The sequence below is a fragment of the Sinohyriopsis cumingii genome, chromosome 10, assembly GCF_028554795.1.
Source record: "Sinohyriopsis cumingii isolate HCF-2022 chromosome 10, ASM2855479v2, whole genome shotgun sequence".
Lineage (NCBI taxonomy): Eukaryota > Metazoa > Mollusca > Bivalvia > Unionida > Unionidae > Sinohyriopsis > Sinohyriopsis cumingii.
This window is the reverse complement of record NC_142970.1, coordinates 119,989,043-120,007,312: the sequence shown is the minus strand read 5'-3', so window position 1 is coordinate 120,007,312 and position 18,270 is coordinate 119,989,043. Positions and strand designations below refer to the sequence as shown.

Genomic DNA, 18,270 nt, shown 5'->3' with positions numbered 1-18,270 from the left:
AATTTCGAGAACTGTTCATGGAACACGGAGGGGTCGATCCTTTGAAAGAAGCTTGCACCATTGCCAAAGCGTGTTCCTTAGTGTACCGCCAACGATTCATGCCTGAAAACACCGTGGCTGTCATCAGTCCTCAAACTACCCACTTTGTCAAACGTCAATATTCGATCAAAGCCCTACGCTGGTTACATTACTTGTGTGACAAGGAAGACAAATGGATTCAGTATGCCCGCAACGGAGGAGGCGAAAAGACCATCGGAACGTATTCGGTCGATGGCTGGGACTTAGAAAACCCCAAGATCGTGTACGAGTTTAACGGTTGCTTATTTCACGGATGTCCCGTCTGTTACCCTGACCGTGACACTAAAAATCAGTTTTTACAACGAACCATGGAAGACTTGTACCAGGACACTTGTCAGCGGCGCCTAAAGTTAGAACAGCAAGGATACCAAGTGGTGGAAATGTGGGAACACGAGTACGATCACCGTATGAAAACCGATCCCGAGTTTAAACGCCTCGTGGAAAGTTACCAGTTCATGGACCCGTTGAACCCGAGGGATAGTTTGTACGGAGGAAGGACCAATGCCACCTGTTTGCTGTACCAAGCCGACGAAGAGAAAGGAGAAGAAATCAAATACTTGGACGTGTGTTCGCTGTATCCCTACGTGTGCAAATATTGTCGCTTTCCCGTAGGGCACCCGCAATTACTGACGGAACACATCGACCTGAAAAACATTCGACAATACGAAGGCTTGATCAAGTGCAAAGTTTTGCCTCCCACGAACCTATACCATCCCGTCTTACCTCACCATTGTCAAGGCAAACTGATGTTTCCCTTGTGCCGTACTTGTGCCGAAACGTGCAACCAGGACCAACCTTGCCATCACAGCCAGGAAGAACGTGCCTTGACGGGAACCTGGGTCAGCGTGGAATTGTTCAAAGCTCTGGACATGGGATACCAACTGTTAGAAGTGTACGAAATTTGCCACTTTCCCAAGACACAACAGTACCACAAGGGTGACCCTACTCAGAAAGGCATTTTCGCCGACTACGTGGATGCCTTTTTGAAACTGAAACAAGAAGCCAGCGGCTATCCTTCCTGGTGTCACACTCCCGAAGACCAAATACAATTCAAAGAGAAATACTACGAACAAGAAGACATCTCTTTAAACCACATCGAAAAAAACGAAGGCAGGCGATCGTTTGCCAAAGTGATGTTAAATTGCTTGTGGGGTAAAATGGCACAACGACCGTGTTTACCCAAGACGGAATATTTGACAGAACCTTCCCGCTACTTCCAGATGATTCACGACAAAACCAAATACATGAAACACGTGGACGTCGTTCTGGAGGATTTGATCTTGGTCAATTACGAAGAAGATCTGGACTTTGTACAAGACGACCCTTTTGGAAATGTCATCATTGCGGCTTACGTGATAGCTCATGCTCGCTTAAAATTGTACGAAGCTTTAGAACTGTTAGAAGAACGCGTCCTGTACTTTGACACGGACAGTTGCATTTACATCCATCACCCGAGTCAACATCACCCTGACATCGAAGGAGACCGTTTAGGAGCCTGGACAGACGAGCATCCCGACGACAAGATTCTAAGTTTCGTCAGTGGCGGCCCCAAAAGTTACGGCTACGAATACCGGGACAAACAAGGAGAAGTGCACACGACGTGCAAAGTGAAAGGACTGACTCTGAATCATCGTACCAGTCGAGTAGTCAACTTTGGGGTATTGAAAGAAGCCTTGCAATCGGGAGAGGATGGAAACTTTAAAGTGACCACCTATCAACCGAACAAGATTGTACGTTTACCCACTCACCACATCGTCAGTCGACCCTTGGAAAAAGTCTATCAAATTGTATACCAGAAGCGGGTGCGACTTCCCAACCACTTTACGTTGCCGTACGGTCACGTCGGTATTGTTCTGTATATGAAAAGGAACCCTAGGCAAGATCGATAGTTCATTGTTCATTGAAGTAACTTACCATGTCGTTGACGAAGAAGAAACCAGATTGGTTAGGAGTCAAATGTTAGACATCACCGAGACCAGGGTTTTGAGGCTTGGACACAAGAGGTGGCCCAGTATGCACGAGAGTTATTCAAGGAAAAAAGTTACTTTTCAACCCGTGTTAGTGACGGTGCCAGAAGAAGCCGTCACTCAGGACGGGACTGTCGTGGACAGGCCTGAAAGACCCTTTCGGGAGGACACTTGTGTGACCTTACCCCCTACTATAGAACTGGTTAGAACTTTACCGAAAACATGTGGTTGTTGTACAGACACTTGTTTTTATTCCACGTTCATGGTTATCATGTGGCTTTTATTCTTGTACTTAAGCCTTTGGCTTTTATGTATTTTTGTCTTTCGTATTCATGTTTGAAAAAAAACATCCAATAAACGTGTTCTGAAAAAAAGTATATAAACTCTTGTCTTGTTTGTTTTTCGTGTCACAAGTGACATTCCTCACACTATGGCTACCTCAGCTGTCTCTGCTCCCTCTTCCTCTACTGTCAAAGTCATCGACGAACACTTAGATCGTGCCATTTGGGAGGCTTTGTATCTTCGCCATCCCTTTAACATGCTCATTGCTGGACCTAGCGGTTCTGGCAAAACCGAATTCGTCAAACGTTTGATCGAACATAAACATCATTTGATCGATCGGCCACCTCAACGGATCGTGTGGTGTTACAAAGAGTGGCAATCGGCGGACAACCTCTTGCGAGAAAGTCAAGGCGATTCCATCGTGTTTGTGGAAGGCATTCCTAAAGAAGACGACGGCATCGTCTCTGACTCCCGTCAAACCCATTTGGTCATTTTCGACGACATGTTAGGAGAAGACGAAGAAGAAATTAAACTGTGGTCCACGCGCAAAGGGCATCACCGTAATGCCAGTGTCGTTTACATCACCCAAAATTTGTTTAAACAAAGTAAAGCCCATCACACCATCAGTCTCAATGCGCATTACGTGGTCTTGTTTAAAAGCCCTCGAGATAAATCGCAAGTGCAAGTCTTAGCCAAACAGTTAGGAACGCCTTGGCTGACTCAGGCGTACGACGATGCCACTCAAACGCCACACGCCTATTTACTCGTCGATTTGAAACCTACGACTCCCGAGGATTTGCGATTTCGTACCCACTTGTTTCACCACTGGTGCCAAGACGGAGGGCCTGTCCTGTACACGTCTCCGTCCTCGACTTCATTTCACTCCCCATAAAAAAATCTATAAAAACCTCAGACCCTTTTTCGTCTGTCTCACACAGTGTGAACATGACGTCCCTTCAGTCGCATCTTCCCGTCAAATTGATTCGTGCCTTGTATGGCATCAGTCGAGAAAAAGATCCACAAACACGAGCTCGTGTCTTAGAAGCTAGTCTCAAAGAAGTCTTACGATGGTTCACGGTGACGGCACGTCAATTACTCCAAGGAATCATTCAGATTCCTCATCAAACCGAACGCTTTTTTGATCGAAACAAGGTCGCTTTGGTCCAACTGGCCGATCCCCGCATCGACACTCAAACCAAAAAACAAATCATTTTGAAACCTGGAGGGAGCGGTACTCTAGGAGGGGTCATCATTCGCTCACTCTTAAGATGGGATCCTAATGCCCCCAAAGTTATACCCAAGACAAAAGTCCAACGAAGCCCCAAGAAGAAAAAGACCAGGTCCCCAAGAAGAACTTCTCCAGTGGCAGGGCCCTCCTCTGACCAGACACCACCACCACCACCCCGGAAAAAGAAAAGAAGCCCCCAGAAAAAGAAACAGAGAAAAAGTCCCCAGAAAAAGAAAAGTCCACAGAAAACTAGTCGCAAGCGAGGCACTTCGGCCAGGACGCAACCTTACACTCGCAAACCACGACCTGCCACGGCGGTGACTGCGTCTCCGGCAGCCTCACGTTTGTCCACTTCTCCGTTAATGACACCCAGAACTGAAGAGTACTTGGAGACGTTGATCACACCAAGAACTTCTCCGTTGATGACCCCCAAAAGAACTTCCCCAGTGGCAGGACCTTCCAATTTAGTGGCAGTGGCTGCTGCTCACAAAGTACCTTCTCCCAAAATCAAAGTTCAAGAAAGATCGGGCATGTTAAGAGGTTTACTGGATTTGTCCAAGCAAGAACTGGCTCGATTTAGTCCGTTGCGTACCCCTGCACGACGTGTCATGCCTGTCCTCAAACTAATACGACGTCAAGACAATCAGTGGCGACGCATTCCAGTATAAAAAAGGCCTGTGACCAAGTCGGCTATCAGTGTTTTTTGGTGCTCCTGAAGACTCAAAGATGTCACCCTCCAGAAAACCCCAAGGAAAGAAAAGGAAAGGACTGCCACCACCTTTAGCCAAACATGGGGACATGTTATCTGTCCTGTCCAAAGCTTCTCCACCCCTACGAAAAAAACTCATTCAAACGGCCTCCAAAGAGCTCATCGATACCGTGTGCGAATGTTGTTTGAACGTTTTGAAAGGCACGATCCCTTTGTCCAAACACCAGAAACAATGCTTAGGCAAACATCGTCACGTTCTTCGCCAAATGGTTTAAAAGAAAATTCCCATTCGTCAAAAAAAGAAGATGTTAGTGCAACGTGGAGGTATTTTACCTCTCTTGTTAGGCCCCATACTGAAAGGAGTCTTGGGAACCATGTTGGAAGGACTGGTGGGAGCAAGATAAAAAGGCATCGGAAGTTCCAAGATCTCAGAATCGACCCCTGACAACCCCATGGAAGGACGAAAACTAGCTTTAGTGCCTTACAAACGATGGATGGAATACCATCGGTGGCAAGAACAACACACCCCGCATTTACCTCCCAATCCCCATTTGAGCGAGATGTCCCAGTTACAACACGAATTGCAGTCCTTAATGGATCGCCAAGATTTGTCCGAAACAGAAAAATCGCAAAAGTACGGTCAACTCTTGCAACGACTGCAACTCTTTCACCAGAAAGCTTTCGACGAAACAGCTCTACCCACTCTGAAAGATTTTAAGACCTTGATGAAAAGTCCAGCACCATCACCAGTACCAGTACCAGTACCACCACTACCAGTGACCAAGACAGAAAAAGGAAAAGAAGAAGAAGAAGAAGGGTTTCAAACTCCACCAGAAAAAGTACGAAAGTTAACAACACCACCTTCCTCCAGAATTGGATGGATTAAAAAGATGATGGCCACCCCTTCTTCATCACAAGAGAAAAAGAAAGTGAAGACAGAATGGAAGACAGAAGTGAAACAAGATCCGATATCCCCCGCTCAGACATCCTCCTCCTCTTCAACACCTATTGCCGGTCGCACACGCAAAGCATTGCAATCCAAGAAAATACCCCAAGAGAAAAAGAGTAGTCTCCTCCAAGAGTGGGTGCCTTATTAACACACCAACCAACACAAAAAATGGAAAAAGTCTTAGCCAGCATTTACTACGATCCCTCCCATCCTGCAGGTTACGCAGGAGTTCAAAAATTGTATCGTGCTGCCAAAACGCAACTGAAAAGTCTCCGTTTACCTCAAGTGCAACGATGGTTACAAGAACAAGCTACCTACACTTTACACAAACCCATTCGACGCAAGTTTGCCAGAAGTCGCACCCGAGTGGAAGGCATCGGTCATCAATGGCAAGCCGATTTAGCCGATGTCTCTCATTTGGCCAGCTACAATCGGGGCTACAAATATTTGTTTTGTGTCATCGACGTCTTTTCCAAATTTGCTTGGGTCGTACCCTTGACTTCCAAATCGAGCAGCGAGTTAGTGCGAGCCCTGCAACGGGTGTTGAAACAAAGCGGTCGTCACCCTCTTCGATGGCAAACGGACAAAGGTACCGAATTTCTGAACCAAGCTTTCCAAAAAGAATTAAAGAAACGTGACATTCATTTTTTTACCACCGAGAATCCCGAAACCAAAGCCAGCATCGTGGAACGTTTTCAACGCACTTTGAAAGAGCGCATGTGGAAATATTTTACGCATCACCACACTCTGAAGTACATCGACATCTTACCGCACCTGGTGCAAGCGTACAACCAATCTTACCATCGAAGCATCGGACGTGCCCCGCAAGACGTGACTCCCGACAACGAAGTGCTGGTGTTTGAGCGTCTCTTTGGTACGTCCCCGACGAGGGCTGTCCCCAAGAAAAGTGGAGAGTTGGCCGTAGGAGATTGGGTGCGCATTGGCAAAACCAAACGCACTTTTGACAAAGGTTACTTACCTAACTGGACGACCGAACTGTTTCGCGTCACTGGACGAGTGCATGGCCGTCATCGTGCCGTCTATAAATTGGAAGACATGAACGGAGAAGTGCTCAAAGGAACGTTTTTTTGCCCGAGTTACAACGTGTCACCAAAAAAGAAGACGACGTGTACGACATCGAAAGCATTCTCGAACGCAGAACCCGTAAAGTGGGCAAACGACGTGTCAAAGAAGTCAAAGTACGTTGGAAAGGATATCCACCCAGTTTTGATTCTTGGATCGACGCTTCGCAAGTCATCGACTATAAAAAGAAGTGACCATCATGCCTTTTCACACAGACGCAGCTACGTCGACCACTCCTCCTTCACCCAGTTCTTCTGTGCAAGATTTACAAAAAACAACCCTTGTGGATGTGGTGTGGAGAACGTGTGCCTAAAACGCAAATCGTCTTTTTCTACCAAATCTTCGTGGTGTATTGTGTCATCGGGGCAGCCATCGCCAATTTGAGTTTGCAACAAGGAGACAAACAATTGTGGACCATTTTATTGAGCAGTTGCATCGGTTACCTGCTTCCTAATCCCTCCCTGAAATTCACCTCGAGCGGGAACCACGGGAACCTTGTGTCCAGTGCCAGTGCCAGTCACCACTCCAACCACAACCAGAACCCCATTTTGGGCGGAGACACGCCTCTGACGTCCACTAACCCCTCGGACAGCCACAGAACACTGGAATTATGAGTCACCAAAACCAATTTTACTTAACCTTACCCAGTGACAGTTCCATGGAGGTGTTTCCCAAGAACACGTTGTGCTGTTACACGGCCAAATTACCTCAAGCCATCCCCTTAGATCACGAAGCCCATTGGGAAGTGGCTTTAGTAGAAATGATTCACCCGACCCAAGTCCTCAATGTCCTTCCCAATCAAAATTTTTTTGATGTGGAAGTTCCTGACGAACAATTGCAACAGTGGATGGATAGCAATGTCAAATATGACAAGAAAACCCGTACACAAAAGTACACCACCTATCACTTGTTCATTTCCCCAGGCTATTATTTTAGTGGTCAACATTTGGTCAGCACCATAGCCTCCAGGTTTAATGCCGTGTTTCTGAAAGCTTTGGAGCATGTTAACAAAAGTGTCACCATGGAGTACCACAAAACAGCTCGTCGCTTCTTGATGAAATTTGAACGGAGTAAAATCCTGTCCATTTTATTTTATCCTGAATTGTATGACATGTTGGGCGGAGACATGAACCTGAGAATGAGCATGATGAAGAAAAGCGAATTACCCATCGTTTACGACAACGAGTCTTTTAGCAAGTTATTTCGTGCCCCTGTAGAACTGAACCAAGGACTGAATTTGATGTTTGTGTACTCCGATGTGGTGGAGTATAACGTGGTGGGAAACACCTCCGTACCGTTACTGCGTGTCATTTCTTTCAAAGTGGATTCTGCCACGAACACTGACGAGGAAGGTGGAAACACTTACCACGTCCACCGCGAATTTGTACATCCTCGCTATTTGCCTGTCAGTAAGTCGTATTTGGACACGGTCAACATTACTATAAAAGGAGATTTGGGACAAAATATTCCATTCACCAAAGGAAAAGTCACGGTGAAACTCCATTTTCGAAAACGGTTTTCTCACGATTCGTAAGTCATGTATCCAGTGTACCGAGGGGTTGCTCGACAGCGAGGACACGGTTTAGGAGATATGTTAAAATCGGCCTTTCGTTCGGTGGCCCCGGTGTTGAAACCGATGGTGACACGCGGATTGCACGCCTTGAAAGATGCGGCACTGACGCAAGGCAAAGAATTTCTCCAAAATGTCATCATCGACAAACAAAACCCTAAAGAAGCCCTCATGAGGGCAGGCAAAAATGTCTTGCTGCAAACGGGCAAAGACATTTTGGGTCACCGAGAAACACCTATAAATGCCCTGCACGCTACCGAGTCAGGCATTCAGCAAGGACAAGGCAGAAAGAGACGACGCAGAAAACACCCTTTCACCAGACTTCACACGTCTAAAGCTAAAAAGGCCAAGAAAAGAAGAACCGTTCAAGACTTAGACGTTTTCGATTATTGAGACACAGAGAAAAAAAATGATGCACCGAGAGTCTTGCGCTTGTTCCAAGTCGGAACTGGATCTGTTTGCCATGCCCCCCACGATGATGACGATGCAAGAATCCCAGTGGGTGGAATTTCACCCCGTCTCCTCACTGACCGATTCCGCTCCCATCGAGTTTGAAATCAAAGGACAGCCCGATGATTACATCGATCTGAATAGCAGTTACTTGTACCTGAAAGTCAAAATTCTAGATAAGACTGGAGGTGCTATAGACGACGAAGCAGTAGCTCCCGTCAACAATTTCATGCATTCCTTGTTCAGTGGAGTGGACTTGTACTTGAATAACAAACTGGTCAGTAGCAGCATGGATACTTACCCTTATCGTGCCTACCTGGAAAATCTCTTGACGTACGGAATAGATGCCAAGAACACTCATCTCAATGCCTGTGTGGTATGGGAAGCTGACGAACCTACCAAGTTTGAAATATTGGAAACTGATGAAAAGAAAGACAACAATGATGGATTTGTAGAACGAAGAAAGAGAATCACGGGAGCCGACACAAGTTTAGAACTGAGGGATCGTTTGCATTTGGACATGTGGTTGCAAGAAAAGTATTTGCTGAACGGGGTGGATGTCCGCCTGAGACTGAATCGTAGCAGTGCCGCTTTCCATTTGATGGCTGATAGTGACGGTTACAAAACCAAAATCCTAGAAGCCAGACTCTACGTACGCCGTGTGGAAGTGTTACCTAAAGTGGGAAACGACATCAGTCAGACGTTGAGCAGAACGACTGCCAAGTATTCCATACGACGCGTGGAAGTGAAAACCTTCACCATTCCCAAGGGACAGCGATCCATGATCGAAGATCATCTGTTCCAAGGACAGTTACCCAAACGTTTGATCGTTGGTATCGTCGAGAATACAGCCTTCAACGGAGCTGCCGAAAAAAATCCTTTCTACTTTCAACACTTTGGTGTGTCCAAAATCGAAGTCAGTCGCGATGGCAAGACCTTGTGTACCCGACCTTTCGAACCTGACTTTACCAAGAAGAATTACTTGAGATCGTACTTGTCCCTGTACGAAGCCACCGGACAGTTAGGAACCAATACCAGTCACGGTATTACGTACGAGGATTATGCAGGAGGCTACGCTTTGTGGGCTTTCGATTTCACTCCAGACCAAGGCAGCGACGAGGGACATTTCCACCCTATAAAATCCGGCCAGATTCGTGTGGAAATTCAGTTTAAAGACCGAGACCCTGATGAAACGGTGAACGTCATCCTGTATGCAAAATTCGATAATAGCATAGAAATCAACAGTTTGAGAGAAGTCATCCTAGATTACTAGAAACCATGCAAGACTGTTGTCCCTCTTTACCTAGTGGAGAAACTTTTAGTGTTGGATTATTGTTAAAAAATGTTAGAGTTGTTGTTGTTTAGTGTTAAGTGATTTTTGAATAAAAAATGTTGTGTTTTGAAAAAATTGTTTGATGTTATATTGTTGGATTATTGTTAAAAAAATGTTAGAGTTGTTGTTTAGTGTTAAGTGATTTTTGAATAAAAAATGTTGTTTTGAAAAAAATGCCTTTGTCTGTTGTTTAGCTATAAGAATGTTGGATTGATGCTCTTTCATTTCTTACTATCCCTCTCATGACACTCACTAAACGTTGTGACTCAAAAACCGTGTGGGGGATGTTTTCCTTCACGTCCTCGCTTTGACTTTAAGAACCGGGGTTGTTTCCAGTCTAACCATCCATTGTCGACTCATCCTCCTACGAAGATGTGCTCCAAACTAGCTAAGCTCAACGAAGCCTACGTGAATTTGCATAGGGTCAGACACAGTCTGATACCGAAGCCAGAAGAAATAGAGAATGTGAGAATGTTAAAAATCACTGAAGACCTGATAGAAGAGCTCTTCAGAGAAGAAATGAACAGGGAAAAAGAAGAATGGACAGAGAAGTACAGACTTCAGAGACAGCAGCAGCAGCAACAGCAGCAGCAACAACAACAACAGCAGCAGCAACCTGAAGCTGACAGAGGCTTTGTCGATTGTCGTATCGACACCAAAGAGTTCTTCTTCTCTTTTCGAAGAAACAGACCTATCGCCAGAATGTCTATCCTCAGAGGACATCGCATTCTTAGAAATTAAAAAAGAATGCCATAGCAAACAAAAAAAAACAGCCTTTTCCAGGGCTACCCAATACTCTAGAAAAGAAATAACAATCCATTTGCCAATGTGTGTAGGTCAGGAAGGTGCAACCATTAGATAGGTGCATCTGGAGTTCAAAAAAAACCAGCCCTTTTAAGGGCTACCCAATACTCTAGAAAAGAAATAACTATCGATTTGCCAATGTGTGTGTGTGTGTGTGTGTGTGTGTGTGTGTGTGTATGCAGAGTAGTGTGATTATAAACACTAACTCTTTTTTCATAGTGCGAGGGTATGGGTTTGTGTGTTTGTGTTTGTAACTGCTTACGTAAGTTTGTGTGAATGGTAGATTATGGGTTTCTTTATTGTTTCTTAGCGTATGTGGATAATATAGTTTGGGTTTTGTAAGCGCTCACGTACGATTGTGTGGATAGTAGATTATGGATTTTGTTTATTGTTTCTTAACGTATGTGGAGAGTATAGTTTGGGTTTTGTAAGCGCTCACGTACGATTGTGTGGATAGTAGATTATGGATTTTGTTTATTGTTTCTTAACGTATGTGGAGAGTATAGTTTGGGTTTTGTAGGCGCTCACGTACGATTGTATGGATAGTAGATTATGGATTTTGTTTATTGTTTCTTAGCGTATGTGAAGAGTATAGTTTGGGTTTTGTAAGCGCTCACGTACGATTGTGTGGATAGTAGATTATGGATTTTGTTTTAATGATTTGCGTGTGTAAATAGTAGATTTGGGGTTTGTTTATTGTTGCTTCACTTATGTGGATAGTATATTATATGAAATGAGAAAAGTAGGGATGTTTTCTTTCACGTCTGCACGATGTTAGGTCATGATCTAGGTAATATCAATTTTATGTTTTAAGGGGGATGTTTTCCATCACGTCCGCGCTTTCACTATAATAACCCACAGTATTCGTCGTTCAAACCATTCCACAAAGAAGATGGCTTCGAACCAAATTGACAAGATGCAAACATTGCAAGACGTTTTAGACAGTTTAGGAATGATGGGGCAGATGTTAATAAGACTCGTTGAAGACCACTATTCCTATAGTCCCCATCGTGTAAAGATGGAAATTAATAACTTGAGAAAGGTAAAGGACAAGATAAGTGGTGTCATGAAAGAGATAAAGGAGGAGAAGGAGGATGAAGAGGAAAGGATAAGGATGAGAGCATGGAATGAAAAAATTGAAAAAGAAGAAGAAAATGAAAAGAGGAAGAAAGAAGAGGAGGAAGAGAAGAAGAAAGAAGAGGAGGAGAAAAAAAAGAAAGAAAACAAGAGAAAGAGTGTTGGAGATAAAATAAGAAGTTGGTGGAGAAAAAGAAGAAATTAGAAGCAGAAGAAGAAGAAAACCCAAAGGCCCTTTTCAGGGCCAGCCATATTTCTCGAAAAGAGATAGCCTTTCAATTGCCTACCCCTTTTTTTAATTTAAATTTAAATTTAAATTTAAAAAAATTAAAAAAAAAATCCCATATTCAATTCCCCTTGTCCCTAGACAGACCCAAACTCTATTCCCCATGTTCAATTCCCCTTGTCCCTAGAGTGACCCACGATTTTTCTCTATGTTAAATTTCCCTTGTCGCCAGAGTGACCCACGATTTTTCTCCATGTTAAATTTCCATTGTCGCTAGAGTGACCCAGGGGTCTCTGTAATGCTAATTCCCATTGTCGCTAGGGTGACCCCATTTACTACTTCTAAAATATTAAAAGCCCCTTACCTCACAATACATCATTATCTAAAATACTAACAGCCCGTTGCAATACACCAGTATAAAAAATAACAGCCCATTGCAATACATCAGTATTCAAAATACTAGCAGCCCCTTGTCGTGCAGTATAGCAGTATCTAAAATATTACCAGCCCCTTGCATTACATTTTGTATCAAAATTACTAACAGCCCATTGCAAAACATCAGTGTCTAATGCTCTTAGTATTTTAAATACTGCAATATATCAGTGTCTAATGCACTAACAGCCCCTTGCTTTATATCAGTATCTAAAATACTAACAGAACATTTGGATATATCAGTATCTGAAACACTAACAACCCCTTGCAATACATTAGTATCTAAAATACTAATATGCCATTGCAGTACATCATTATCTAAAATACCAACAGCCCCTTGCAAAACATCAGTATCTAAAATACTTACTACCTCTTGCAAAACATCGATATCTAAAATACTAACAGCCCATTGCTTTGCAATATATCAGTATCTAAAACACAATCAGCCCGTTGCAATACACCAGTATCAAAGATAATAACAGCCCATTGTAGGACATCATTATCTAAAATACTGCCTCTTGCAAAACATCAGTATCTAAACAACTACCAGCACCATGTCTATCAATACACCAGTATCTTAACAAACACCAGCCCCTTGCTTATCAACATATAAGTATCTAATTATTATAACAGCAACTAGCAGTACATCGATATAAAAAAGTACTAACAGCCACTTGCCTTTCAATACATCAGTATCTAAAAATTCTAACAGCAACTAGCAGTAAATCAGTATCTACAATACTAACAGCTCCTTACAATAAACCATTCGAATAATTGCTATGCCACTGTACATCAAGATACATGTCGTTTCTTTCACAAATAGGTGGCGAAACTCAGTTGTGTTAAAATTAGACAATGTCGAATATACTTTTACCTATTTCATTAAAAGTAAGGTGTCGTTTTTGGTTCAGATATAAGAAATAATGATTTTATTACCAAATTGCATGTATCAGCCACACCTGTGGATATTAATTAACATTACCTTTATTTGGACATGCACAGAGAACAGACAGAGGAGTGGAAGGGTTGGATGCAGGTGATGTTTGTCTGGTACCATGTTTTTGCCGCCATTTCTTGGTACAACTGGATCAGAGTTTACATAGCAGCCTACGTCTGGTTGACTGGTTTTGGTAATACTTTCATCGTTAAATAATAACGTGTTGTCTGCCCATTGTTAAGGTTACATTTTGCAACGGCGTCTTGAAACGGCTTTGTTTATAATAAATATGTCATTATACTTCTCAGTTAGGAAATCTTGTATAGATACTTTTTATTGGCATGTATAAACCACAACAATAACTTACAAACGAAGATTTATAAGCTGTGAAATACCTAGGTAAATATGTGTATATTACAACTTTGAGTGTTTTTTCTTCTCTCTCTCTCTCTGTCTCCGAAACGTTATATGTACACAGGTTACCATTGCCATTATTTATTCATTTATTCATTTCATAATGCGTTATTGAAGCGGTTGTATATATGAATTATGTTTTGTATTGACTGTGTGCGTTTTTTTGCATACTTCATATATCAAGAAAGCTCTGTTCAGTGTATAATTAGCATATTTAGGTTATATTTTTTTTTTGAGAATTAAAACTCAGCAAAGTAGAAGAAGAAGGTAGCCGAAGGATTGTTTAGTGTATGTGTTTGTGGCATCAGTAGTATATTGTTGTTGTCGTTTTATTGTTTAACTCCAGTTTTCATCACAAGATATGGGGCTCCGAGCGGCCGATTGGTCTAAAGCGCTCTCCGTTACGGATCACTGCCATCTCACCTCTGTCTGCGTGGGTTCGAGTCTTGGATTCGGCCAATGTGGGTATGTGAGAAAGCTTGCCATTAGCTTCGGTGGTTTTCCCGGGTTTTTCCTCCACCATTAATACTGGCAGCCATGCATAGCCTATCGTGTGCTGAAAAATGGCGTTAAACTCCACAACAACAACATCATCAACACAAGATGGGCTATTTATGACGGACAGTATAAATGGTGGAGAAAGAACCAGAGAAAATCCCAGAAAGAACCACCGACACACGATGATCTACTTTCAAGCTTTCTCATATACCCAGTAGACATAGACATAGGTTAGACGGCAGTGGTCTGTAACAGTGAGCGCTTTAGACCAATCGGTCACTATAGGCCCGTCAGTAGTATGTAGTGGGAGTGTTAGTGTTAACAGCACTGTGTAGCGGGATTGTTAGCTGTAGCAGTAGTGTGCAGTGGGAGTGTTAGTGTTAACAGCACTATGTAGCGGGATTGTTAGCTGTAGCGGTAGTGTGTGGCTTGGGTGTTGGTGGTAGCAGTAGTGTGCAGTGTGGTTGTTGTGGTAGCAGTTGTGTAGCGGAGGTGTTGATGGTAGCAGTAGTGTGTAGTTGGGTGTTGTGGCAACAATAGTGTAGTGGGGAATTGGTGGTAGCAGCAGCGTGCAATGGGGTGTTGGTACAATATGATTAAAATCAGATCTCCGTTGTCCTACGTGAAGATCTGACGACGACCCCTTAGTGGTCATGTTTTGATGTATTTTGAATTAGCCAATGGAAATGCAGCTTTCAAAATCTGAAAGTGGTTCAAATCGTTCGGTACACATTTACGCTTTTCATGCACAATGCCCAGTCTCCAAACGCGAATATATTAGACTTTATCTGATTGGTTGATACAGTTAGCGATTATGATAAAAAAAAAAAAAATGGGTTACCGGAACATGATCCTCAACTGGTCGCTGTCGGATCTTCATGTATAAAGTGGTGATCTGATTTTAATCAGAATGGATGTTGGTGTAGCGGTAGTGTGTAGCGGTTTTGTTGGTGGTAGTAGTAATATGTAGTGGGGGTGCTGGCGGTAGCAGTAGTGTGTAATGGGGTGTTGGTGGTAACAGTAGTATGTAGCGGTTTGTTTTGTTTTTGGTAGCAGTTGTGTGTAGTGGGGTGTTGGTGGTAGCAGTAGTGTATGCCGGGTATGTTTGAGGTAGCATTATTGTGTTGCGGGTTGTTGGTGGTAGCAGTTGTGTCAAGCGGGGTGTTGGTGGTTGCAGTAGTTTGTATCAGGCTGTTGGTGGTATCAATTGTGTGTAGTATTGTGTTGGTGGTAACATTATTGTAGTGGTGTGTTGATTGTAGCCGTAGTGTGTAGAAGTGGTGTTTGTGGTATCAGTCGTTTGTTGTGGGGTGTTCGTTGTATCATTAGCTTATATTGGTGTGTTGATTGTAGCCGTAGTGTGTAGAAGTGGTGTTTGTGGTATCAGTCGTTTGTTGTGGGGTGTTCGTTGTATCATTAGCTTATATTGGTGTGTTGATTGTAGCCGTAGTGTGTAGAAGTGGTGTTTGTGGTATCAGTCGTTTGTTGTGGGGTGTTCGTTGTATCATTAGCTTATATTGGTGTGTTGATTGTAGCCGTAGTGTGTAGAAGTGGTGTTTGTGGTATCAGTCGTTTGTTGTGGGGTGTTCGTTGTATCATTAGCTTATATTGGGGTGCTGATGGTAGCAGTACTGTACGGTTGTAGTAGCAGAAGAAGATAAAGAAGGGTAAAACAGTTAAACGGAACATATAATTAAGAAGTCTAAAAGGTTGATAAGAAGTTTATACGTTATTAAATGACTTTTGTGACATCGAGGAGACAAGAAAACGTTTTTGTTGCAAGACCAATTGGCGTCTTTCCCACAAATCTGTTGTATGTCCCTCTGGCCCCCCCCCATATCTCAAAAGATGAAGGGCGTTTCTCTAAAACTAGTAATGACGTTTTCTTAGCATGAAAAGCTCGACACTTCTGTCTACGTTAAATCCAAATAGATAATGAGTATCATAGTTTTGTCTTCATTTCAGGAAACTTCTCTTTCTTCTGGATTCGCAAAGATTACTCGCTTTGGAGGGTGTTAAAGATGTTGTTTCGTCTGAATTTCCTCGTTATCTGTATATGTGCGGTTGTCAACAACGAATACATGCTGTACTACATCTGTGCTATGCATACCTACTGGTTTCTTTCTGTCTACGTCTTTATGGCCATTCTCAAGTCATGGAATACTGAACGAATCAAGATGGCTGCAAAATTTGCAGTGTACGTCATTATTAACTTTGTAATATTTGAAATCCCAATCGTCACAAGGAATATATTTCGACCATTGTGGTTTATTTTACAATTCCATGACGGCAAGTTTGATCCAATGCACGAGTGGGCATTTAGAGCGGGACTTGACCACTGGGCATGCTTTGCAGGGATGCTCTGTGCTTACAATTACCCACATTTTGAAGCACTCATTAAATACATGGAATCAACTGATGACCATTGGAGTAGAAGTCGAATTTTCAAAATTTCATTGAAATTGCTACTGGTTTCATCCGCAATAGTAGCATTGGTTATTTGGTATGTAACATTTATGGTAAAAGAGAAGTATGATTACAACCTGACTCATCCATACTCCTCTATCATGCCAATATTAGCTTTTATAGTTTTGAGAAATGCTTTCCCGATTCTACGACAGTACTATGTACACATGTTTGGTTTTCTGGGTAAGATCACATTGGAGACTTATTTATCACAGCTACATATCTACCTTCAATCCAATGCCAAATCACTAATTGGTTATTTGCCTAATTACCGACTGCTAAATTTTTCATTATCCACGATAATTTATCTAACACTTTCATACATGCTGTTTCGCCTTACAAATGAACTGAGCAGCTATCTGATACCAAGAAACCATAAGACCATGCTAAAACATATTCTCCTCTCATTTCTCTTATTTGGCGGTCTGTATGTGACAATTCTTTTTCTGCGTTCTTCTTCGTTTTTGTAGAAAATTATTTATTGGATAGTTCTGTAGCAATGGAGATAAGAAGGGTTTCATACTGTACTGTCTTTATACATTTTTTAAGCGTTTGTGTGGGTAAGATAAGCATCATCTATAAAATGCATAGTTGAGACTGTTGTACATTTGTACATACTGAATAAGCAGTATATGCTCATTCAGTAAGCGGGAAAGAGAATTAGGTATATATTCGTTATATCGAGAGGCAATATACAGTTGTCGTCAGTTATCGCTAACGACCCCTAAAACGGCTTTCAAGACAGACTATTTAATTTCCGAGTCAACGCCACCGTCGCCTACCAAAATCCGCCAGCTTAAACTTTGTTAGTAAAAAATGTCCTTTTGACCCATTCTATAACACTAGTGCTCCCACCATCTATTAGTAATCACCTTTTGCGGTTTAATAACTATTCCAGACAGCTATTGCAAGTAGTTCTTAACACGTTTAGGTGTCATATAAAAATGTAGAAATATAGTATTTATCTCAAATCCCCTGCGAAACCTAGGATTGTAAGGTACGAGGGCCCTCATCAAATAAATTGTAACGGTTTTTTGACATCATAAGTAGTGAAGGGGGACACTTTACGGACAATGGGAATTAGCATTAAAAACACCCTTGGGACACTTTACGGACAATGGAAATTTAACATGGAGAAAAATCGTGGGACACTTTACGTACAAGGGGAATTAACATGGAGAAAAATCGTGGGACACTTTACGTACAAGGGAATTTAACATGGGAATAAATCGTGGGATACTATACGTACAAGGGGAATTTAACATGGGATTTTTTTTTTTTTTAAAAAGTTTTTTTTAAAATTTAAATTTAAATTTAAATTTTAAAAAAGGGGTAGGCAATTCAAAGACTATCTCTTTTCGAGAAATATGGCTGGCCCTGAAAAGGGCCTTTGGGTTTTATGTTAATGTATTCATTAACATAAATGGCACCGCATTGGTCTTCTTCTTGTCCTTAGGCTGCGTCTTACTGTTGGTCCGTACATCAGCACTCTTTTCAGGCATCCTTGTCTTTCGACGTAGATCCTACGTATCCACAGGCTGGTGTTTGTCCTGTGGACAACGGTCCACTTGGATCGGACATACATGAGCAAGTCTGTCCGAAACATCATGGAAGACACAAGGGTGGATGACTCAACTGTAGTCCACATCTTGAAGCGACGAGAACAGGTGAATCAATGCATTGAACGGCGCTTATTTATAGGCGGAGGAAGGATTGAAACGGATTGAGTTCATTTACCAATCCGAACACGCGTTACAGAATTCAGTC

At 42.5% G+C, this 18,270-nt stretch overlaps 1 protein-coding gene across 2 annotated transcripts in view; it reads left to right on the top strand.

Annotated features, from left to right (window-relative positions):
• Positions 1–17,543, top strand: part of LOC149791106 (uncharacterized) — a 35,176-nt gene extending 17,633 nt beyond the window's left edge. For both annotated transcript variants that reach the window (XM_089971473.1, XM_089971472.1), the window contains exons 4-5: positions 13,191–13,318; positions 16,003–17,543. In XM_089971473.1, coding sequence (XP_089827599.1) covers positions 13,191–13,318; positions 16,003–16,973 — 1,099 coding nt within the window. In that variant the 3' untranslated portion in view covers positions 16,974–17,543. The remainder of the gene's footprint in view (positions 1–13,190; positions 13,319–16,002) is intronic.
• Positions 17,544–18,270: the final 727 nt, after the last annotated feature.